The 25,687-nt window shown below is 36.3% G+C and overlaps 1 protein-coding gene across 7 annotated transcripts in view; it reads right to left on the bottom strand.

The window, feature by feature from the left end:
* LOC144964375 (rho GTPase-activating protein 19-like) overlaps nt 1-25,687 on the bottom strand; it is a 150,403-nt gene that overhangs the window by 109,207 nt on the left and 15,509 nt on the right. For 3 of the 7 annotated variants that reach the window (XM_078898544.1, XM_078898545.1, XM_078898543.1), the window contains exons 3-12: nt 17,509-17,601; nt 16,338-16,550; nt 15,661-15,881; nt 14,628-14,714; nt 11,937-12,053; nt 11,213-11,461; nt 10,392-10,475; nt 9,448-9,573; nt 5,755-6,468; nt 3,068-5,021 (exon numbers count right to left, since the gene is read on the bottom strand). In XM_078898544.1, coding sequence (XP_078754670.1) covers nt 4,959-5,021; nt 5,755-6,468; nt 9,448-9,573; nt 10,392-10,475; nt 11,213-11,461; nt 11,937-12,053; nt 14,628-14,714; nt 15,661-15,881; nt 16,338-16,550; nt 17,509-17,601 — 1,967 coding nt within the window. In that variant the 3' untranslated portion in view covers nt 3,068-4,958. Of the gene's footprint in view, nt 1-3,067; nt 5,022-5,754; nt 6,469-9,447; nt 9,574-10,391; nt 10,476-11,212; nt 11,462-11,936; nt 12,054-14,627; nt 14,715-15,660; nt 15,882-16,337; nt 16,551-17,508; nt 17,602-25,687 lie in introns of those variants that run through there. The other 4 variants (XM_078898549.1, XM_078898550.1, XM_078898548.1 and 1 more) reach the window with 2 other exon arrangements.

Genomic DNA, 25,687 nt, shown 5'->3' with positions numbered 1-25,687 from the left:
AAAGTTCTAGAATTACAATTAAAGCACAAAAGAAAAGGTGAGACAAAGGGGATTTGGTTCAAATAGGGAACAGATGTAGATTCCAAGAGCACACCGTCAAAGTACTTAGTTTGTGATCACCTAAAAGTCTCATCCAGACACAAGCACAGGTCCCCACTAAGAGGAATACACTCAAATGTTTACAAATCATATGTTAAAAATTAAAAAAGTAACAGTACATAACAGAGAGATGATTTACAAGGAAAAAAATATCATCTCCCAAAACTATAACTATACATTTGACTTTTTTGTTTGTTTGTTGCTTTAGGTCTCTTCCAACACAATTGAGGTTATATGAGAGACCGCTGAAACAAAAAAACAAGCAATCTAACAAAAATAGTACAAATGTAAATCAAAATCATAACCTAAAGATATCATAAGCTAAATTATAAATAACCAAGAACAAACAGGCAGAAGATTTACAGAAAAAAAAATATCCCCTGTCAAAAATACAATCACAAACCAAAGAAGCAGGATAGGCTAGTAAAGAGAAGAAGAAACGACATCACTATCGGATCGTACACCCATGCGAATATCATAGGTATATGATTCAAGGGTGATGCTCCCATCCAACCACCCGCATACATTTGACTGTTTCCCCCTCAGCCAAGGACTCCGTCAAGGTCAGGACAAAACCAAGCAATCTCATTCCAAGACAAAGACAGAAAGCAATTGGAAAACATAAGAGGGGATAGATGACACAGCAAGTACCTCCCTGCCCGCTATGGGAGGAAATCACCTACAAGTCTCATCCAGGCACAAACACAAAATCCAACAAAGAGGAACACACTCAAATGCTTATTGTTTGTTTGTTTTTAAGGGTTTTACGGCGCTTGCAACACATTTAGGTTATATCAGCGCCAGTAAAAAGGAAGAAAATGGTATAGTAAAAAGTTCTAGAAATACAATTAAAGCACCCAAAAAAAAGTAAGACAAAGGGGAACTGAGAACAAATAGGGATCAGATGTAGATTCCAAGAGCATACCACCAATGTACTTAGTTTGAAATCACCTACAAGTCTCATCCAGACACAAGCACAAAATCCAACAAAGAGGAACACACTCAAATGCTTACATTATACATTCAAAATAAAAATAATAATACATAACAGAGAGATGATTTACAAGGAAAAAAATATCATCTCCCAAAACAATAACTATGCATTTGACTGTTTACCTCCCAGCTAGGATCCCGCCAGGACAAAACCAAGTAATCTCATTCCAAGACAAAGACAGAAAGCATGGTGGAAAACAGATATAACGGGATAGAAGACAGTGTGTACCTCCCTGCCCACTATGGGAGGTCAGGATCCCCACCCAGACTCAAATGCTTACATTATACATTCAAAATAACAAATAATAATACATAACAGAGAGATGATTTACAAGGAAAAAAATATCATCTCCCAAAACAATATGCATTTGACTGTTTCCCTCCCAGCCAGGACAAAACCAAGTAATCTCATTTCGAGACAAAGACAGAAAGCATGTTGGAAAACAGATAGAGGGGATAGAAGACACAATAAGTACCTCCCTGCCCACTATGGGAGGTAGGAAACCCACCCAGATAGCCACATTAAGCACATGCCTATCACCCAAAACAAACAGCCCACAGATCATGCGCAGCGCATCACTCACAATTTTAACACGGCGGATGATTGAAAGAAAAATGCAACTAGGAGATAAATAGTCAAGGCGACTGACTATATGAGCTTGTTTTGTTTTGTTTTTAAGGGTTTTACGGCGCTTGCAACAAATCTAGGTTATATCAGCGCCAGTAAAAAGGAAGAAAATGGGACAGTAAAAAGTTCTAGAATTACAATTGAAGCATCCAAGAAAAAGTAAGACAAAGGGGAATTGGGAACAAATAGGGATCAGATGTAGATTCCAAGAGCATACCACCAATGCACCTAGTTTGAGATCACCTATAAGTCTCATCCAGACACAAGCACAAAATCCAACAAAGAGGAATACACTCAAATGCCTACATTATACATTAAAATAACAATAATACATTACAGAGAGATGATTTACAAGGAAAAAAATATCATCTCCCAAAACAATAACTATGCATTTGACTGTTTCCCCCCCCATCTAGGACTCCGGCCAGGGCCAGGACAAAACCAAGTAATCTCATGCCAAGACAAAGACAGAAAGCATGTTGGAAAACAGATATAAGGGGATAGAAGACACAGTATGTACCCCCCTGCCCACTATGGGAGGTCAGGATCCCCACCAAGACTATATGAGCTAAATGATACGCAATATTCTGATTGGTTAATGCTTAGTAACGCCAGAACCGTCGAATTCTTCAACGCACTGATTTTCAAAAAGAAATAGTACATCTAAATGTTCATTATGATTTTGGTTGAATCTGTAAAAAAAAAAAAAAGGGTACAAACTACTTTATTACCTATATTTTTTTCCAAGTACCAAGTCTGTGCCAGACATCGGTGATCATGGTACGCCATTCATCTCTCTGATCAGATAACCTCAAAAAACTAATATTACTCTTCTCTTTCTTTGTCACCCAGCTGTTCAAACTATTCAAATATGTTTTTCTTGGTCTACCTTTACTCCTCTTTTTACTGTCAATCTTTCCTGTGAGAACAAGGAGTTCAATACATTTATGTACTACCTTAACATGACTTTTATGTGATTCATCCAAAGACAGCTATTCCGAAAGCCCTCCTTGGATTCATCATAAAAGTAGATACCAAGGGAAGCAACCAGTAAATATCCATAACATGAAAGCTCTTCTTGATTGTTGCCTTTACCAAGGGGCAAGGGCAGCGTGATGAAAATCAAGACCCATGTCTAATTGATCAAAATGAAAGTAGTCACGGTAGGTAAGTCCCAATAACATTAAATTTTTTTTTTTTTTTTTCCATGGTACATGGTGTGGCATATATTCAAATTGGTATCAATATTATTTGATACACTGGGCTTTTTCAATTTAAAAATCACCTACAACTTTTTTCTTTTCAAAATTTTCATGATCTATCTTTAGTTGCATCATGTTCTTTACATTTTTCTGTCATTATTTTTCAAATATTTTTAAAAAGAAATTTAGATACCATTTTTTAAATTTAGGAATCTGCCTTATATGACATAACAAAGGCACAAACAAAAAAAATCTGTAACTTTTCTTTTTAAACATCCGAATTTGAAGAAGATAACTGACCTTATATCAACTTAAAAAGCATAATTTCCACCCCCAAATTACAAGTATTATCCAGTTTAAAATGTTTAGAAACGATGATAAATTGTTCAAATAGTTAAATAATGCAAATACATATTTATTTATTACTGATTAAAACAATTTTCAATGATTTTTCTCTAAAATTGTGGGTTGAAAATTATGGATTTTGTCAAAACTGGCCAGCAAAGAAGTTGTATATCTACTGATTAATTCTCAGTAATCTGTATCAGTTGGAGATCTGTATCATCTGTCAGAACAGTATTTATACAACAGATTTCCTACTGGATTCATTGCAAAACCTCAAAATTATTTCACTTCTCTCACGAATCAAAACAACAAAACACTACCAAAATCACAGATAATTCAACAACAAAGTCAAAAGCGAACAGTAGTTTAAAATGCGAGATAGATACTTTTAATCTAAGGGACAATTTTTCCAGTAGTTAATTTTCAAAAAAATAATTTTTTACAATCAAGGTCAATAAAAAAAAAAAAATCTTTCATTAAAACAATTCTGTAACCTGATATTTTGAAGTCTGTACAATCATATAAATGTCATTTTATAAATAAATTCAGCCTATTATGTTGCCAAAAAAAACAACAAACAAACAAAAGTAAGAGCAAAGATGTTAAACTAAATGTAAACAAACCAGCTATGCTATGCTTAAAACAATGGTTTAAAATAAAAATGTCCAAGCAGTCTGAGATAAAAACAGTCTAGAAGCGTAATTTAAGATGTAATAAAACAACTGATTACTGTAATAAGAAATCTCTAATATAAACTATGCATTTAAAACAAGAAATCTACTGACAAGCTTAATCTATTAACAATAAACACAAAATCCCGAGCACTAGAGTATTAATTGTTATAGCGTCATTTCAATCATTTTAATTCTTTTGACTAAATCTAATAAAATGGCTCAGATCCAATTCTGCATACCATTAATTGTGATGAAATCTGTAATCCAACTTTTTAAAAGTTAGCAAAACAATTCGAAACCATTTAAAAACAAAAAAAATAAACCCACATTTCATTCATTATTTTGATCATATTCATTTAAGTGATGAACTTAATTCACCTAAACTCAGCACATTTGATAGCCTATACATACAGCTTATGTGAAAAAGAAAATCTTGATAGATTATATTGTACTATTATACATTACAATGAATATTGTCACTCATTGTGAAGTGGTAGAATACCTGCCTATATGAAAATTTCAAAATCAGAAACCCACATAGAGTTCATCAGAAACAGATGGTAAAATTTCAGTCATACTATACTAAACCAAACAAAAAATTATACATTTAACCTTATACGTTAAATAAACTTTGTAGTTCATGGCCGCCATTACAATGTAACGGTTGACTTTGCTATCCAGGCCTTGGAACTGAGCGTTAACTTTATAAATTTCGTGAAATTTTTGTCTCTCCTTGAAACTGCGGTAACTTAAGGAAAAATACATTTTCAATGACACTGTGACTAAATTGCTGTGAAATAAAAATCTGTAACATTTCTTCCATTTCCGTACGTCCATAACTGTCATCAGATTTTCGTAACTGTTACGGATGATCCGTAAAAATTGGCCTGTATGTAGGAGTGATCAATCAATGACATCGACCTGCTCAAGTAATGGCACACAAAAAATTCAAGCAACTGATTGAAAAACAAAATAAAAAAACTTGAATCCTCAAAAGTTGCAGCACGTCACATCTGCTCAAAGAGAGGTCTCAAATGTGTAGCGTGGAATCTGTAACACAGCCCTTGGCATGACAGGAGTCTGGAAGAAGGGAGAGAAAAAAGTAGATAAATTAATTTCCATTCGCCACTGTGAACATCTATCAAAAAATACAAAAAGACCTTAATTTTATGTCTAGACTATGAACGGAATTAATATCAATATGCTATAGAAAAAGAGAGAATGTCATTTTGTAAGCCTAGGAATTTTGAATTCAGTTTTCAGTATATAAATATAAACTTTTAATCACATAAAACGTTTCTTTTCCCATTTATGCAGGTGTAGAGTGATGTTTTTTCCCTCTCCTTTCAAGTCTTCCTTCACTATCTGTCATTTTCAATAGCTAACTTGTTTGTGTTTAACCAAATCTTCAGCGCAACCTTTTGACATGCAGTATGTGGGCTTGGGACCCCCAGATGAAGAAAGCAGGAAATCAGATTGACTATTATATTAATTAAAGACCACCATAAAGAAAAAAAAACAAAACAAGAAAGGAGTTCTGATCATAATATGGTGGTGATGATTCTGTTGGAGTAATATGATGCTGTGGCAGCGAAGGTAATGATGGTGATGATAACCAATACGATATTTACAACTGTATTGAAACAAAGGTAAATATCAAGTTAGTTGTATCAAAACCTCTCATATATAGCTAGTTTCAAACTTTTTATGAGTATAGATTTATATTTTTAATTATCAAAAATCACTACTCAATTTCTGACTCTGAGATTCCTGGACAACTTTCACAAGAAATTTTTTCTCAGTCATGACTTACCCCTGGGGCATTGCAAGAACGAAGAGGTCTTCTGCTAAGAGGGCTGTTCAGAGGACCTTGTTCATTCTTGGAAGGAGACTTGACGGATGTCTTGTCGCCTAAATGCACGAAAGGCACGTATCTGATCTCGTTCTCCGATTCCACAGCTGTAATTTGTGGACTATTCAAAACTTCCTTTATTTCCTGAGGCGTTGCCACCACGGCCAGCAGGGACGGCAAACTGGAAGATCTTAAACTCCTCTTGAGTTTTTCAGATGAATGCTTTTTCACTGGCGTTACGGGATTACTAATTATGAAAGTATCCGAAGACGTGTTGAAACTTTTATCCAACGGCAGTGGACCGTTTAACACAGATGAAAAGGAATGAATTGAAGATTGGGTAATGTTTATATCACAAGGCGGAGATACCGGGCAAGACATTTCAGAATTTCTGCATTCTCGTTTTGGAGGAGTGCAAAGGTAAGCTGGGGATTGATTTTCTGTGTTGATGAGTCTTTTTCGTGTCAGGGGTGTTTGATGCTGGGATGAGATGGTATTGTTCAACTGATGCTGGGATGGAATGGTGGTATTCAACGGGGAGTAGGTGGACGTGTTGTTTGTCGATGTGGTGGTGTGTTGTGAGGTGGTGCGTGCCCTGCTTGACGTGGTGGTGGTGGTAGTAGTTGATGCTGGCGACCTCAACATGTCTGACATCACGGATGTGTTCTTGTTTTCCTGATTGAAGAGAAATTTTAAATTAGAAATTGACAGATATAACTACACAGAGACAGTTGTGTACACGGTTAATCCAAGCCATTTCAAAGACAATATACAATATCTATGTAATGAGGTCTGAGAAAATGTAGAATGAGGACATCTTTACATCTTGTAACTCCATTGACCTAATTTCATTTTTAAACAAGAACTTTTGTAAGAATTGGTATGTCACAGGTCTAATAACAGATTAAAAATCCCATAAGGATAAGGCAAAATTAACACAATGGTTTGCATTAAATAGACAAAACAAGACGCGTCCAGCCTTCTTGACAGTCGAACGTGAACTGACAATCACGACGTGATTCTTCATTTGTAACCTGATTCGGAATTGGGGTACGAGGTAGTTCCATCATAGTCATAGTAGGTGTATACAAATAATCACTGTAATCATGCTGCACTCTATATAATGAATGCAAAAAGATTGAATTCTGCAGCTGTTTTAACCCATCTGTGTGAAAGGCAGGGTTCCCACTCTTCAGTTTAAAAAAAAAAAATTCAAGGTTTTTCGCAGCATTACATTCGGCTAAACTTCAGAATTGGACAACAACCCAGACCAGAGGAAAGTCTATCTATGTTGAGAATCAGAAGTATAACACTGATTCAGAAACTTCAACAAGATTTTAAACTAATATAAGAAGATACCTCAGATAATTTTGTTTTTAAGGGTTTTACGGCGCTTGCAACACATTTAGGTTATATCAGCGCCAGCAAAAAGGAAGAAAATGGGATAGTAAAAAGTTCTAGAATTACAATTAAAGCACCCAAGAAAAAGTAAGACAAAGGGGAACTGAGAACAAATAGGGATCAGATGTAGATTCCAAGAGCATACCACCAATGTACTTAGTTTGAAATCACCTACAAGTCTCATCCAGACACAAGCACAAAATCCAACAAAGAGGAATACACTCAAATGCCTACATTATACATTCAAAATAAAAATAATAATACATAACAGAGAGATGATTTACAAGGAAAAAAATATCATCTCCCAAAACTAACTATACATTCGACTGCTTCCCTCTCAGCCAGGGGATCTGGCCAGGACCAGGACAAAACCAAGTAATCTCATTCCAAGACAAAGACAGAAAGCATGTTGGAAAACAGATATAAGGGGATAGAAGACACAGTATGTACCCCCCTGCCCACTATGGGAGGTCAGGAACCCCACCCAGCAGCTGTTTTAACCCATCTGTGTGAAAGGCAGGGTTCCCACTCTTCAGTTAAAAAAAATAATTCAAGATTTTTCAAGATTGTTCGCAGCATTACATTCGGCTAAACTTCAGAATTGGACAACAACCCAGACCAGAGGAAAGTCTATCTATGATGAGAATCAGAAGTATAACACTGATTCAGAAACTTCAACAAGATTTTAAACTAATATAAGTAGATAACTCAGATAAGACAGCTTTTTAAAATGAATCTACATAACTGATCGATAGGCACATGCAGGTCTGATAACCCAAATTGTTGTAGGCTCATTGTTATAATGGACAATTTATTGGGCTGATTTGAGAGTATTTAGTATTTCCAATACAACAATTCGGGCCATCAAACCTACAAATAACTACATGCCAATCATTACCACAACAGAATTATGAGTTCAAAATCAAAAGAAAATATAACTGGATGAAGGTCATAGGAACTCTCCCAAGAGCAATATTATATTTAACGTCTTTTTCTTCACAGGACTCATATTACACAGCAACACTTGCTTATAGATTATTTTCTTTTTTCTATATTATATTGAGGTCAAAATGTGAAATCGTAGTATAAGAAAATTTTAATGAATAAGTAAACATTTAATGAAATAGCAAAGGACAAAAACATAAAGAGGGAAAAAAAAAAAAAGAAGCTTGGTTTACGATCTAAACACAAATGATTACTTAAAGACAAGGGAAGGAATATGGAAGAAATCTGCATTTGTCTTGATTGACAAGAATAAATCACAAAAGATTTTCAAATTTTGCATTTACGTTAAATAGTAAAATATAAAGTATAACACATCATGAAATATTGATTCTATCTCTTGTCATGTCACAGATTATGTTCTTAAAATTTTTAAGCTTTTATTTAGGCATTTGATAAAAATTTAAAAAACACAAAATTCAATTTAAAAATCTAAAAAAATTATTAAAATAATTTGATATATGCGCCATTTGAAACTGTATGCACATGCAAATTTTCTTGAGAATTTTAGAATTTGGAGAAATGCTTGTATTCTTTCCTTCACTAAATAATGCAAAAAAAAAAAAAAACCAAAAAAAAACCAAAAAAAAAAAAAACAAAAAAAAACATTCTCTCAATTTGATAATTTTAGCCTAATTGCATTATCAAAATATGCAATTTCATACTTGGTAATTTTGTAAAATAAGAGTAAAAGTAGAGGACATTATAACAAACTATAAAGGAAACTTTTCCACATAATTTAGATCAATTTTCATATTGAGGGGAACTAGCCTACAAGTAAAGGGAGGTAACATGTACATGTTGAGGAGGGATAAAGGCACAGTATAAGCATACATCGGCAAAGCAAAGCAAAGCAAGATTCAAAAGCAAAATTAACGAAAACAAAAATTGGAGAAATGTTTGCAAGATTGTCAGGGGAATGGATTTTGGCATGCGGGGAGAGAGTTATTACTTTTTTTTCTTCTTTTTTGATGGGGAAACAGGATGGGGTGGGCAATGGCAATGAATGACTGAAAACAAATATTTCAATTTTTAAAAACTTATGTTTAAATTCATCCACTACCATTAAAAATAGAATTGCAAAAAAAAAAAAAATAGTTACCAAAATCTATTCAATAACTACTGACAAGGCTCAAGTTTTAAATATTCTATAAACAGAGGGAATGAAAGGCAGCCTGAAAGCGACAAGCATCTACTTCAACCACACACTAAGTGACACAACAACCAAAAGAAAGCACCATGCTGTCTTACATTGATGTGATTTCCATACAACTGCTTTCTGCTCTCCACTACAAGAGGAGGAGGAGGAGAGAAGCAGTCTACTACCATCACCTTACATTGTGTCAGCATTTTGTTGTGGCGTTTGTACCGCAGGCCCTACAAATTGGTGAATTAGTCAATTATAAGCTTCATATAAGGTACATTGGACAGCTGCAAATAAATAATTTTATTTAATAACCTGACAATATAAAAATATACAAAATGCTGGAATTGATACCAAGGATGCCAATTAAATTTTGAAAAAAATAAAAAAAATAAATGAAAACGAGTTCAGAGCTGCCAACTTGAAATTTCATAAATTCGTAGTCTCCAAGCGAAAAAAAAAAAAAAGAAGAAAAATTCACTTCAAAAAGCTTCACAAAAAAAAATGTGTTTTTAGCATGGCCCAAAAATGCTCCAAAGTCCTGAATATAGGTTCTAAGGAATTAAACTTTCATTTTCAACAAGATTTATTGAGTCAAAGAGGCCTATGCAGCTCTGAAGCTGGAGCGAAAATTCGAATTTCTACAAATTTTTCGTATTACTAGGCAGGTCTGTAAGTGGAAGCAGCACATCTCACCTAGAACAAATCTTGTTAATGAACAAACTAAACTGTTGCAAAGTGTTTGTGGACTTTGTTACATAAATCCAATAATATTATTTCCGTCTTCGAGAAGAAGGGCCTCTAGTGGCATTATCAAGCATTAAGATGTCAACCTCTGAAACACCTGGAAATTTGGCATCCCTGTGATACGAAGTCCAGCCCTCTTCATCTTTCCTCTTCTTCAATTTCTTAATTCTTTGTTATTTTTTATTTGTCTGCATTTCAATGCAATCCAAATCCTGGATGATTGCTTAAATGTCATTTTATATCAAGCGAGAAAGTGATATTGGCTAAAGCAGTCATTACTGATGAAACATTGAATCATACACACCTTATCACTGTATGGGGTGGCTTGTGACTGGAAGGACATGTCCAAACTTTTGGCCTTTGATTTGGTTAAAGATGGCATAATTTTCTGAAAAGAAAGTTTAATATTGTGATAATTTAAAACATATATTTATTTAAAAAAAAAAAAAAAAAAAAAGTAAGAAAAAATAAATAAAATAATAAAGGAAAAAAGATAAAGTCTGTTGTTCTTAAGATTAGCAAGGCCCTGGAACAGGAGTTTTTATAGTTGCATTAAATGAACAGTAACCCTTTGCTTTTGCGACAGCAGATCTTCTATAAATAACTGCTGCAAGTGCATCTTCATGATAAGTTGGAAAGACAGGATCGGGAATGGAGAAATATGGACAAAGGCCAAATACAACTGCAAATAAAATAGAGGAAAGAGGGGATGGATTTGTCCTAAACTAAGATGTAAAACAGCATAATCAGACATGTCCTAACATAGAATCCAATCGAAGCGAAGAAGCAAAGGCTCATAGGATGAGTTTGAAGAAGAAAATGGAGGACGACTTAACACATGTTAGAAACAGGCAGAAAAAGTAGCACAACTCAAGAAAAAAAAGCAATAGGATAAGTTGACAGCATATTCTCCACAATGGAGGAAATCTCCATAGTAAATAAATAATTGCAATCTATTTTTTTTTGGATAGAATGCTAATAATCTATCAAAGAAATTTCCATCAGAACAAAAAAAACCAGCTACCCGAAACTGGTACCTTTACTTGTCGAGAGAGAATTCAATATAATCATTTGCTTTCACTTTGAATGAACTGGTCTGATTGTATATTTTTACAAATATCCTACCCTGATGGATGCACCAATAGATTTGCTGCGTATGTGCCTGCTCTTTCCACTGGATCCAAGCGGTGTCCTACTTCGTCTTGCCATGATATCTTTGATGCGCTGATTACTGGGTGTGTCCGGTAATGACTGCACATGGGCAAATAGATTCTCTAATTCGGCCTGTGTGTTACTGGCTACATCCACCGACTTGCACTGCTCTCTGTCAATGTAACACACAGCTGTGTTCAAAGTTCTACCACTGATTGATTTCTGGAAGGGAAATAAACAAACAAAATATTCATTTTTCTACGATGGAAAAAAAATAATTCAATTTTTAAAAAATCCAAAAACAAAACCCAGCAACATCTTTTTGATAATAAAACACAGGTGGGAATTTAAAATCATATTATCAGATGGAAAAATGGATCTACTTGAAACAGGGTACAAAGAGTCCAGAGAAAATTTATGAAAATATGATGCAAAACAAAACTTATCTACTTTATGTTCGTTATAAACGCTCAACAGTTGGTGTGTTGTGATTTATAAAAAACAGCTGATATTATTGAAGGGAATAATTAAATGTGCAAAAGAAAAATTTAAACTGGTATGAATTAGAAATACTCCTCGAGTTATAATTTATGGAAGATTGTGACTTGGGCAGCCATTCAAATTCTGTTATCATCTGTCTGAAAAAGTCATTAACTCATTTTTAAAATATTGCCATGAATTCGGTTAAGAAACTTACCCTAATTTTGTAAGACTGGGAGAGTTTCCCATTAGAATCACAGGTTTTATTATCACTAGTTGTGGGTTCCAGCTCTTTCCAGTAGTTGATGACATCCACTGCTAACTCTTTTGGAACCTGGATTTAAAGAAAAACAAAAAGATATTTATAGTCAATCTCTACGTCCAATAAATCATGGGGCAAAAACAATAGCCAACCAAAACATGTCATTGAAATAACAGTGGGAGAAGAAAGAGGTTATATCCGGTGGCCAAATAAAAAGTCGTCAGAAGGGAAGTATGAGAGATTTTTTTCCCTCTGTTTAGTTTTAACATTTTTGTTGGTTGTCTTCTATCTATGTCATTGTATTTCTTTTTTATTATTTGTTTGCTTAATTTTTTTCAGAAATTCATTAGTCTGTGTCAATACCCAATGTAAATTTCCAGAATTGGTAGATAAAGTTTAATCTTATCTTATCTTATAACTTGAATGAGACTTACTTACAGAGATGAATGTCCATGATTTTTTTAACCTTCAAAGGCAAAACATAAACATATATATTCTTTTTTTCTCTCACAATTTCATTAACATCCAATGCCTAAAAATGGCCAATAAACTAAACCTACTGAACTGTTTTGTTTTTTTTAATCCCAAAAGGACTCATAAATTTTGTGTTCATAAATTTGTACAATGTTTGGCCACCATCTCTTTTCCTAACTTTCAGCTGATTCTGTCTCAGTCAATAAGTCTTTTTAATCAGACGGACCATTGATTTCTATGGAAGCGGTATTATTTCATGTGTAGTTGAATTGTTGTGAGGGATGTAATATATTAAGAAAGATAACTCATACTGGATTTTCATGCTACAATTTATAATAAGTTAAGCCCCTTGTCACTTCAATACTGAATGCTTCCTTTTCTTTTTGATAACAATAGAAAGCACTTCCGTTTGGGCAATTCACCAAGATGTTTATCCTGGCTGAAAAGTCTGTCAGTGTCAGTACAATCCATGAAACAGTCTTTTTTTGATTTTAAAGTTTAGATGGCAATTTTCGGATGATTCAATTTCCTTGCCAACCCTTCTCTTTATTAAGCATGCCAATGGTAGCTTTGCCATTGTTTGTAAACACCATTGTTGAAGCACTTTGTAAATTATTTGAAAGTCATGTTTTAACATTGAGATCTGGTCTGAATTGTGTTTACTTGGCGCCATCAGGTGAGGATGTGATAGTGCCAAATGGCAATAGTAAAAGAGACTTTAGTATGGACGTTTGAAAAAGAGATGTGCTAGAAAAAAGTGTGTGTCACAAATTGGGATACATTTTTAGAGTTGTCTTTAAAAAAAAATATCAGTAGGTAGAGACGTTACAAGATACAAGGCTCTGTTCTGACAGTAATATAAATAATTGTGGATTGATCAATCAAGTCCTGAAAACAGAATTTTTTTTGTCAATAATGCTTAAGTTAGAGCTGTACCCCTTCAATTTATTGTAACACCTGATATTTTGCTATTCTAAAATAATTCAAAGCAAGGTAGAGAAGTGAGAGCAAAAGGAAACACTTATCACTGTAATCTTATGCTCTTTAAGGAGGAGGATGAAACTGAGAATGGGGGGAGATGATGGAGAAGCATCTGAAATAGTTAGCAGTGAACCCCTCATGAGACCAGTGACCACAAGACAAGACTGTCACAGTCGAGTCATGGAGTGAGGTGTCCCATCCATCCTATACCCCTGCTGGGTGTGAATGTCACCAGAACAGTGAGTGATGGCTCCTGATCGAGATGAGGGGACACAACTCATCCATAACTCTGATCACTCACTGGAAAAAGGGGAGAGAACTTGGGGACGTTTTACCTTCCCCCCCCCCCCCCCCCCCCCCACCCCCCTTCACGATTAACTAATCGCCCCAAGGGCACTCACTCCCTCACTGCCTTGCAAGGCCAATAAATCTCCCCGTTCTAGGAGGATGGATGCCCGAGGCATTCACACTTCTAAATGGGACGGCTCTTCAAGGCCCATGGGGAGAGATCCTCATTGTTCGGGCCAGTATTGCTGGGTAATCCACAAAAATACACAATGACACCCTGCCTGGTCGCTTGATTATTTGGTGAAAGATTGGAAGAGGAAGAAGGAAGAGGAAGGAGGAGGAGAGGCAGATATTGCCTGGTCGTCCTTTTGTTTTGTTTTTTTTTCTCTTTCTTAAAACCTTAACTGTAACCAGGTAGCAGTATTGTCTTACAAGACATGTCACAGAGTAACAAAAGTTGAATGGCGAGTTGGGATATGGGGATGATGTGTTGTCATTTTGTGTGTATATGTGAAACCCCTTGTCATTTTGCGTGTATACGCGAAACGAAAATGTTCTATTGATGAGTGTGGTAAGTGATTCTGTGACTCTGTTTTATATCACAAGTTGCAAAGTTGCAAGTATGTGTTGAAATGGTTGATAAAGGCTGACACACTAATAGCATTATGGATGCCTTTGCATGCAAGAAAATAAAATTCTATAAATCCGGCCCGGGGAGGAAAGAAATAAAGAGATAAAGAAACAGAAAAAGGAAAAGAAAAAGAATAAAGAAAAACAATACAAAATCAAGACAGGTTTACACCTAAATAGATAGAAGAGGAAGCGGATGACAATGATGATGATGGGGAGGAGGAAAAGAAGAAAAAGAAAGAACAGAAAAAAAAAAAGACATTGGAAACTTACTTTGAACATTTTTTGAGAGTTTTCTATCATAAAGGTCAAGGCCGGCTCGGCCTCTTTGACAGCATCACAGACATCAGATGCAGAAACCTGAAATAAATGTAAAACTTGATGAATAAATAGTTTGAAATGACATACAATGTTCACAAATAATTGGTGGAAAGGAAAGTGGTACATGTATGCCAAATACAAGGAGGAGAAAAAGAAGAAGAAGAAGAAGACGAAGGAGGAGGAGGAGGAGAAGAAGAAGAAGAAGAAAAAGAAAAAGAAAAAGGAGGAGGAGGAGGAGGAGAAGAAGAAGAAGAAGAAGAAGAAGAAGGAGAAGAAGAAGAAGAAGAAGAAGAAGAAGGAGAAGGAGAAGGAGAAGGAGAAGAAGAAGAAGAAGAAGAAGAAGAAGAAGAAGAAGAAGAAGAAGAAGAAGAAGAAGAAGAAGAAGAAGAAGAAGAAGAAGAAGAAGAAAAAAAGAAGAGGAAGAAGAATAGGAAAAAGAAGAGGAGGAAGAAGAAGTAGAAGAAGAAGAAGAAGAGGAAGAAGAGGTAGAAGAAGAAGAAGAAGAAGAAGAAGAAGAAGAAGAAGAAGAAGAAGAAGAAGAAGAAGAAGAAGAAGAAGAAGAAGAAGAAGAAGAAGAAGAAGAAGAAGAAGAAGAAAAAGAAAAAAAGAAGAGGAAGAAGAATAGGAAAAAAGAAGAGGAAGAAGAATAGGAAAAAGAAGAGGAGGAAGAAGAAGTAGAAGAAGAAGTAGTAGAAGAAGAAGAAGTAGAAGAAGAAGAAGAGGAAGAAGAGGCAGAAGAAGAAGAAGAAGAAGAAGAAGAAGAAGAAGAAGAAGAAGAAGAAGAAGAAGAAGAAGAAGAAGAAGAAGAAGAAGAAGAAGAAGAAGAAGAAGAAGAAGAAGAAGATGAGGAAAAGGGTGATGATGATTAGGAGGAGGAGGAGGAAACGAAGAAACTGAAGGAAGAAAGAACACACAAAAAATAGCAACAAAAATGTTAAGATTCCACAATAGTGCATTGATTATGAAAACTGAAAACACAACATACTTTCCTGTCCAAGAAAAATATCGGTGCAAAAATGGTCGCAAGCGTGGACGGCGTCATCTTGGTCTCGGCAGTTTTGCTGACGTCATGCAGCAAGGTCAACACTTGTTTGGTCATTCGGCCGTAGGCGGCGGGCAGCAACTGCATGAGGAGTTGTAAGGCCGACATCTTTTTCGACAAGGCTCGGCAATGGTCCTCTTGTGACCTGGCATATTTACCAAGCCCTGAAAGTCAAAATGAGTTTTAAACTTTTACAAGAATGGAATTTTCAACGTTTTGGACAAACCACTTTTTAAATGAAGAAAAAGAAAAGAAAAGAAAAGAAAAAACTCGAGTAATTTTTAGTAGGCAGTGATCGATTACAAATGTATACTTTTTATCTTTTTTACCATGTTGTAACAAAGAAATAGTAAAATCAAATGTTTTTCTATATGGCCTAAATTAAAGGGACTCGCGTACACACACACACACACACACACACACACACACACACACACACACACACACATATTTGAAAAGGCAAAGCAAAAAAATAAAACAACAAAAAACCACTAACAAAATAAAACAAAACAAAAAATCAAAGCAAACACCACTACCACAACAAATGTGGGAAAGCAGGAGTAAAAATATACATGTATAGCCAATAAATGATAATTTAAAATAAAGTTTAAAAATCCAACCATTGATCTGTCTGTGAGCCTCCATGTGTCTGTCGGAGAGTAACGGTTCCGGGAGGTCTCTGAGGAACTCTTTGAGAACACCCGAGACGTCGTAGGCATTGTACACAGACGTGTCAATCTCCACACTGGGACCCTTGGCGATCAGCGCTTCTCGCAAGTTGCGCATACGTTGCCGATTTCCGGGTTTGCGGAAAAGGCCTTCTTTGGAGATATCTGGAGATGATTTGATTTGAGGCAGATTGTTATAAAAATTTAGACAAGAAATGTGTCAGGCGTTAGGTGTTACTTATCAAATCAGAAGATAACGTTAGTATTATTCGTAACTTAACTGATGTTTGTTTGTTTTGTTTGTTTTTATGGGTTTTACGGCGTTTGCAACACATTAAGGTCATATCAGCGCAAGAAAAAAGGAAAAAAGGGATAGTAAAAAGTTCTAGAATTACAATTAAGCAAAAAAGAAAAGGTGAAACAAAGGGGAATTGGTTCAAATAGGGAACAGATGTAGATTCCAAGAGCACACCGTCAGAGTACTTAGTTTGAGTTTACCTAAAAGTCTCATCCAGACACAAGCACAGGTCCCAACTAAGAGGAATACACTCAAATGTACATATCATATAATATAATATGTAAACTAAACATAATACAATGCATAACAGAGAGATGATTAACATGGAAAAAAATATCATCTCCCAAAACAATAACGATATATTCGACTGTTTCCCTCCCAGCCAAGGAATTCCGGCCAGGGTAAGGACAAAACTAAGTAATCTCATTCCAAGACAACGATAGGAAACAATTGGAAAACGGGTAAGGGGGGATAGAAGACACAGCATTACCTCCCTGCCCACTATGGGAGGTCAGGATCCCCACCCAGTAACTTAACTGAAAACAGCAATGAAATGGATAAAAATAAAATAACGATCCTGTAAAATGGTATGACTGCTTACATGGACTTTGGAGAAGAGAGAAAGATAGAGGGGGTGGTGGGGAGAGAGAGAAAGATAGATAGAGAGTGAAAGAGAGAGAGAGAGAGAGAGAGAGAGAGAGAGAGAGAGAGAGAGAGAGAGAGAGAGAGAGAGAGAGAGAGAGAGAGAGAGAGAGAGAGAGAGATATCAGGTAACGAATACTATAATGACTATGTCCCTTGTATTGGACATGCACAAAGACTTACTTTCTCTTTGAGACAGAAACTTGATGAGTGGAGTCATCAGACAGACACTTTCGTTGGAGAGTGTTGAGCCGAACAGACAAGATCCCGTCTTTACTGGAAAAGATGAAATATAAAATAAAAATTTAAATACATAAAATCAGGTATTAAAATATACAATTCTTGTTCTCTTGTGGATCGATTCATAATTCATACCACACGGTAACTGCTGAGTCAGTGTAAAAAACAACAACAAAAAAACCCAACAAATTCGTGATTCAGCAATCTAGAAAAATATTGATCTTCATTCCCTTTCTTTATTTTCTTTTTTATTGTGCTAGTGGTGGGGATGTGGGTGGTTTTATTTTTAAAATTTTACTTGACACTGGTTGTAGAAATCGTGGTGTACAACAGAACACTCGCCTTCGAATCGAGTCCCATAGTTGAGCCACTGGAAAAAGGTTCTTTACAAACATTATCTCACCGTACTCAGGTGCAAAATGAGTACCTAGCCGTTAACAGCGTTGTTTGTGTTGGGAAAAAGTATGATATCCCCTAATAGGCGTCTTGTCTCATCCTATATGTTTAGGTAAGTGTTGCTGTTGGCTAGGGGCCGCCTTTATAAAGCGCTTTGAGCACGTTTAGCGGATACTGGATATTGCCCTATATAAAAGCTCTTTTTTTTCTTTATCTATATTAAACGCTTAAGAAAAGGAAATAATAGATGTCTAATCAAATGTAAAGTGATACTTAATAATAGAAAAATATAATACAGGCGTACAGGCTACTCTGTAACTTAAAACCCAGGTGTGCAGCCAATTCTGCTCTACTCTGGAAAAAACCCATATTTAACAATTTGGCCTTCAAATATCGATCGATTTAAATAACCCTCATCTTGACAAAAACTCTCAAACCTGGGGCTTTGCTGAAATCCCAGGTTTGAGATTTTTTTGCCACGATATATGAAGGACGAGTTTTCTGGCCAATTTTTTTAAATATGGGTTTTTCCAGTGTACGGCAGAATAATTGGCCTTCACAAAACCCCCCCCCCCCCCCCCCCCCCCCCCCCATACAGAGAAAGAAAGAGTATGACTAAGTACAGGAAACACACATGTTAATAATAACAATAATACATCTATTCTATTTCATCCTTACTAACTGGAATAGCCTAAGACAAATTAGAAGGCTGAATGAAGGCAGTCATTCTTCATCCACGACTTATTATAAGCCCTTTCAAAAGTGACACGTCTAGTCTAAGGCGTGGTGAGGATGACAAACGACTTCAAGTGAAACATAAGAAGGGGCGACGTGGAAAGATCGCCGGGGCCTGAGGCCAAAAGAGACGGGACGGCCGGGCTTAGACATGAACCCTTTTTATCTTAGAGGCGTGCTCCGTCATTTTTGAATGTCTTTGATGTATCCTCCCCGCTATCTATCAGCGACTGGCGTCTTGACCAATGTGACGCAATTATCGTACAAGTGTGTATGTAGTTGTTGGGACCCCCGAGTCCACCTGTCCGACACACCTAACCAAACCTCCATGTTTATCCTAATATGCGACATATCGTCTCAAAACTGTATTATGTCGGGATGACCCAGATGCTAAAAAGTCAAAATAAGTCATTCTGATCAAAAATATGAAATGCTTTTTGTCGTTCTACAATTCCAAATCCTCATTCTCCTCAATAAAACAAATAAAACTCAACCCAAGTCTGACATTATATTTGGTTGTAAATTCAATATTCAACATCTTAGTCATCCGGACAAAGTATAGCTTTGAGACAATGGGTCATATATTCAAAAGAAGCTCAACAACCTGAAAGTCGCTTTTGTATAATATAGAAAAAAATATATTGAGATGTGCATGACCTCAAAATCGATGTTTGAATGAAAATAAGTGGGGCCAGTGAGAAAATGGAAGTGAATGATCAAGGATTAACGGGAAAACAACATTGACCACCGCCTTGTAGGCGTTCAGTGATGCTGATCCCTTTCCAATCTTTTTGAGCACATTTAGTTAATATTGAGCTATATAAAAGATCTCTCAAGTTCACGTAGATCATGATATAGCATACGTGTTCTTGTAGTACGATTATGTCACTTGCCTTCGGATCGCAAAGTTCAGGGTTCGAGTTTCGCTCTGACCGGCGCATAGTTTAGTCCTTGGAAAAGGCTCTATACTCACATTTTCTAACGGTACTCGGGTGTAAAATGAGTATATGTAGATTTTTTTGTCTCTGTCGTATAAAAAAAAAAAAAATTATATATATATATATATATATATATATATATATATATATATATATATATATATATAAAATATATATATATATATATATATATATATATATAATATATATAATATATATATATATATATGAATAAAATGAACTATCGCCTCTCAGGCGTCATGACTCGTCTTACATGTTTAAGGGGCGGTTTGGGTCTAATTTTTAGGAAAATCCTTCGAAAAATTGATTTTGAGATTTTGGTGGAAAATAATATTTTATTATCCTAGAAATAATATAAGTAAAGTCCAAATTCTTAAAGTAGACTATAAAGGCACGAAAAGCACAGTCGAAAATGGTACAGGGAGTAAGAAAAGTGTGAAAAACGGGAAACTATTTTGCTATTTTCTCAAAATGTAATATTTCTAAGGGTATGGGATACTGTGTCAAACGTTTCTCAGAATCTATTCAATGAAATTGTCTGAAATTTTCCACAGTTATCACAGAGATAATGTATTGTGTCACCATAGAGAGATTTTTTTTCATAAGATATGTGAATTTTGAATTATAATCCTAATTCTGGATTTTTAACATCAAGTTTGTCATAACATTTTGATTCTCAACTTTGTAATGTTCTAATAAAAATTTCATAAGCTAAAGCCGTAAAATCTCTCTATGGTACAATGTTGACAAGAGGGAAGAATATGGAGGTCATTCCTTCATTAATTTTTGTGGAACGTTTGCCACGAAATTGTTATATTTTTTGATGTCAGACCCCCAAATTCGGTCGCAAAATGGGTATCACCACAGATAATTAAAATTTTTCACCATAAATGTTGTTTTTTAACCTATAATAACGATATAGAATGATTAAAACCGCCGAATATTGGTAATTAAATTTTTTTTAGAAAAGACCCAAACCGCCCCTTAAGTGTGGGATGCTATTGAAGCGGGGCCCCTTGTAAAGCGCCTTGTCCACGTTTTGTGGATATTGCGCCATATAAATGCTTTATTGCTCTAGTTTTACATATAAATAGTATGAAGTTGACGTCACCCAGGTCTTTGTTATTGCTTTTTGCCATCCGCGTTTACGAGTAATTCTCACTAAAATGTATTAACCAGACTATAAACGTTTAAGGTTACACATAGTAGTATGTGTTGGTCCGTCATACTTCCGGATGGCAATGTTGTGAGCTTCTCAGCCAAGCGCATACTATCTATAAATTTGAGACAGGATTGTATCCTTTTAGTGCGCAGACCACCAGAGTCTGGCCTGGCCGTAGACCGACCACCGACTCTCTAAGCAAGTCAAGTCAAGTGGCCCCTGGATATTGTTACAAAGAGGTGAATAAATCTGAGGTCTAGTACACTGCGATTCCGACTAATGAAATATAAACACGGAACAACTTCAAAGCCAACGCCGACGGCCTCTATGAAAACAACAGAAGGAATCAACAAAGGGGCAAAGAGACAGGAAGGCGAGAGCGAGATGAACTCGGCACTCTTCATCCATGCATGGCTCACGGTTGTTTGGACAAACATTACACGCCAGTCCTTAACTTCAGGATTAATAGATACTTATCAGAGTAACTAGTTGTATGTGCTTTTTTTTTTTAAAACTGGAAAACAATGTAGTCTTTAAAAAATAATGACGATGATGAGACACTAAATCAAAACCCTATTATATTCTAGAAAAAGAAAAAAAAAGAAAAAAAGAACAAGAAAAGAAGAAACAAGCAAAACAAATAAAAATCGAAGACAAATTATTTTTAAAAAAATAAATAAATAAAAAATGGTGAACTTTCAACAGAAAAAAAATTCTCATATAAATTATGAAAACCAAAAGCAATTGATGGACTTAAAATAAACTGATGTAATAGTGAAGAGTTTACGCTGATTATAGCATCTACCCTCCACCACCCTCTCCCCCCCCCCCCCCCCCCCCTGTTATGAGTTATCAAACAATGAGTTGTCTCGAATTCCAGCCAGAATTGTTCGTATTATTAGTATTGGAACACAAGAGATATAGGAAGGGGCCATCCTTAAAATAGTTAGATAAAATATTCACAACATCCGCAAGCCAGATTAAACAGACCAAACCACAAAATGTGTGTCGTTTACCCTGTATTCAACGTTTACAGGCTGATTGATATAATTTAGTGAGAACTAATCACAAACAGGCTGTCTAAAAATAAAATGAGTCGAGTGACATCATCTTAACAATCGTCTTTTCAGTTACCTATAAGCCTGCATGTCTCGTTGGTCGTCAGGACAAAGAGCTAAAAAAGAGGAAAGCTTAGAGAATGATGTTGACCGTGGATGAGCGGCATGTCAAATTGCATTGACTTTTTTCTTCCTCAAAAATGAAACTGAGCGCAATCAAATCGTCTGCCCGAACGGCTACGGCTGAGCAGAGGTCTACTTTCGGCATCCCCGAGTCGTAAAACTACGGCTGGTTAGAGTTGAGATCTAGACGTTATCATAAAATTCAAATTAAGATGGCGGCCTTGGTCATCATAAACGATAATGAGGTGCCTTAAGGCAATTGAAGGCGATGGATAAGACATTAACAAACGATTACCTTATCAGGGCAATAAATAGGGATGTAGGGGGGAGAGAGACATAGTAAAGTATATTTATGACAGCGGGTAGAGGACGAAGAGAACAAAACTGGAAGTGGACAAATGGTAAAACATGAAACGTGCTCAAATTTTTATTATTATTATTAATTTTTTTTTGTTTGATAATAAAAATATTTGCAATTTAATATGACACTGCTTATTGATATCTAGTCGAATAATGAAAGAAAGGAGAAAATAAATGGTGCAAATTAATTGTGCGGATATGGTCTAGTGGCAGCGACATCTATATCAAGTCCTAGTCTAGTGGTCACACCTGGCCGTTAACAGCGTTGTCTCTGCCAGAAAAAAAAAAAAATTAATATCGCCTAACAGGCGCCATATCTTGTTCTATATGTTACGTGTTGCTGTTGGTCAGGAACCCCTTGTAAAGCACTTTGAGCATCTTGTAGTAGATATTGCTCCATCTAAAAGCTCATACATTTTGTTTTCATCAACAGTGGGGCTCGGGAAAAGAACCAACCGAATTAAAAGACCCGAAAGAGACAAAATGGGAGATAACTACATTATATGGTTATATTGTCTCAAATGTCATGAATTTATAAATCGCATGCCAGCGCCAGTTTAATACGCACTAACAGATGGCAAGCGCCTAGGATGGCCATGCCAACCAACGTGTGGCAACATTATATAGCTACTCGAATAATAAAAAAAATGCTGGTTTAGTTTTCACTGGGGGTTCATTCATGATCATAAAATAATAAATATTACGACGACCAGCCAGTGTTTACTACTCAGACTGCCTAACCTCCAACAGAATCATCATCGACTTCGACGATAAAATCATTCACGCCAACTGTCAAAACAATCTACCAAACAACAACAAAAACAAAAATAAACTGGGACTAACACTACACGTATAAGTTAGACTCATAAATTATAAAACCGCGAGGTTACAACAATGTATACAACACACTGCATGTATGTGTGTGTTAGCACAAGGGCGGGGAAACCAAACCCCATCAAGCCTAAAACATCATTGGCACCATGGTGTGCCAGATGTTGATTACGACCCCCCCCCCCCCCCCTCGGACGTTATCACAGGCCATTTCCGGTCATTACCTGTGATGCCGTAATAGTGAGGATGAAAGATACCCAAGAATCGTCATTCAAAGTTTAAAAATTAAAAAAATAATTAAATAAAAAATTCATATATTTTTTTCTCTGGCACCACACGAAATCAATTTTTGAAACAACATAGGTCTAGGTCTGACACTCGCTTTCGGATCGGAAGGTCCCGGGTTCGAGTCTCGCTCGGCGCATAGTTGAGTCCTTTACTCACATTCTCTCATCATACTCAGGTGTAAAATGAGTACCTGGCAGTTAACAATGTTGTCTCTGTCGAAAATTGTAATATCGCCTAACAGGCGTCATGTCTCGTTCTATATGTTACGCATTACGGTCAGAACAACAAGATATGAAGTGAGTAGAAAAGTGCCAGAAGACAATAGAGAATAAAAATTTTACGCATTACGGTCAGAGAACTTTTGTAAAGCGCTTTGAGCACGTTTAGGGGATACTGCGCTATATACGAGAGAGAGAGAGAGAGAGAGAGAGAGAGAGAGAGAGAGAGAGAGAGAGAGAGAGAGAGAGAGAGAGAGAGAGAGAGAGAGAGAGAGAGAGAGAGAGAGAGAGAGAGATTAAATGCTCGCCAGCTGTTACAGAGAAGAAAAAAAAAAACAAACAAAAAAAAAAAAAAAAAAAAAAAAAAAACGCTAACCACTCAGATCAGACTTCTGGGTCAAATACGGTTAAAAACAAACAAAAAGTTCATTCCCCTGGCTGGCAAAAATAAAATAATTTTGAGTAAAACAAGATTGAAAAGAAGAAAGTAGATAATGGTGGGAATGAAGTGATACAAGCGGGGCGGTGAAGGGTGCGGGTGAGTTTGTCTTGCCTGACGTAAGACTGGTCTAGAGTTATTCGCGATGATGTTTGCTCTCTCCCCAGGGAACCACGAGCAAGGCAAGCCAGGCTAGGCCAAGTGGGAAGGGAAATCATTGGGTTTATATGGCTGGGTAATGGCCCGCTCGCAGGGTGCTGATGACTTCCCTGTCTGGGCCGCTCACCTTGGGGACTGGAAGGGAGATGGAGAGGGAAAGGAGCTGGTGGTAGTGGTGGTCATAGAGAATACAGGACTCCCTAGCATAGTCTGTGGTGGTGGTGGTGGCGTTAAGCAGGATGTTGACGGAGACAGAAGTGTAAAATTAGATGACTGATGGTGGTGGTACCCAGCTGATTTTTAAACTGTTTTATCCAAGGCTCTGTTCGTGAGTCCTTAGAATGTGTGTGTTATGTACCACTTAACCAGTACGGCTGTTCTCTAGCAAGACACGTACTTAAAAGATTTGGCCAGAAAATTCGTTCTTCAAATATTCATAAATTGAAATGACTCTTTATCTTGGCAAAAAATCTCAAACATGGGAATTCGCGAGGTCTTGATTAATTCTCGGGTCTGAGAGATTTTGTCAAGATTTAATTCGATTGATATTTGAAGGACGAGTTTTCTGGCCAAATTTTTAACATGTTTTTCCAGAGTACGTCAGTTAGCTGGTAAAATAATTGCGAATCGTGACCCTTCTCCGATAAAATTCCTGAAAACGGAGCAATAATTCAAGCCCCAAGTCGGACCATGCATATTTGACACAATTCACTGGAACCCCCCCCACCCCCCCCCCCCCCCCCCCCCCCCCCCCCCAAGAGAATTGCACCCTATTATACATAGTTATAATTGCTAATTCACTGAATCGTTCAAATACGCTAGTACTCGAAAGCTGATAGGAAAATGCTCTGAAATAAATGGTCAAAGCTTGACGAAATGCTAGAAAACAATAATAATAATACATAAAATGGCCCACTTTTAATCTATTTGTTTCTGTCTTGTCCTCCCTGTCTTGCACTGATTTTATTTTTATCAACCATGCACTCGGAAGAACGTCCGTTCTTCAATATTTCACTGATATTTAACTCTCATGACATGAGTAGATGGGGAGTCACGGCTGAAGTCAACCCATCCAGCCAGCTAAACAATGGAGAGAGCGTAGAACAGCTGTCCCCATTACCAAAAGCGAACGACAAACCACGTCTGACAGCAACACCGATGTGAGTACAACAAAGAATTAATTAACTCGTCAACTATTTGCCCATTATTCATGGGTCAGTAGTGGTGAGTAACTTGTCAATCCGCCATCTGTCATGGCCAAGGGCTTCATATTACTATTTGGATATTGGCCAGAGGTGACACGCACGACAAAACTACTCACCATCCACCCACACAAACCACAGCATCATCATAACTACCATTCATTACAATTCAAAAGACTCTTTATAGCTCAA

This window comes from Berghia stephanieae, chromosome 2 (assembly GCF_034508935.2).
Source record: "Berghia stephanieae isolate SIO BIC M18660-M18661 chromosome 2, UCSD_Bste_1.3, whole genome shotgun sequence".
Classification (NCBI taxonomy): Eukaryota; Metazoa; Mollusca; class Gastropoda; order Nudibranchia; family Aeolidiidae; genus Berghia; species Berghia stephanieae.
This window is presented reverse-complemented; position numbering and strand designations above follow the sequence as displayed.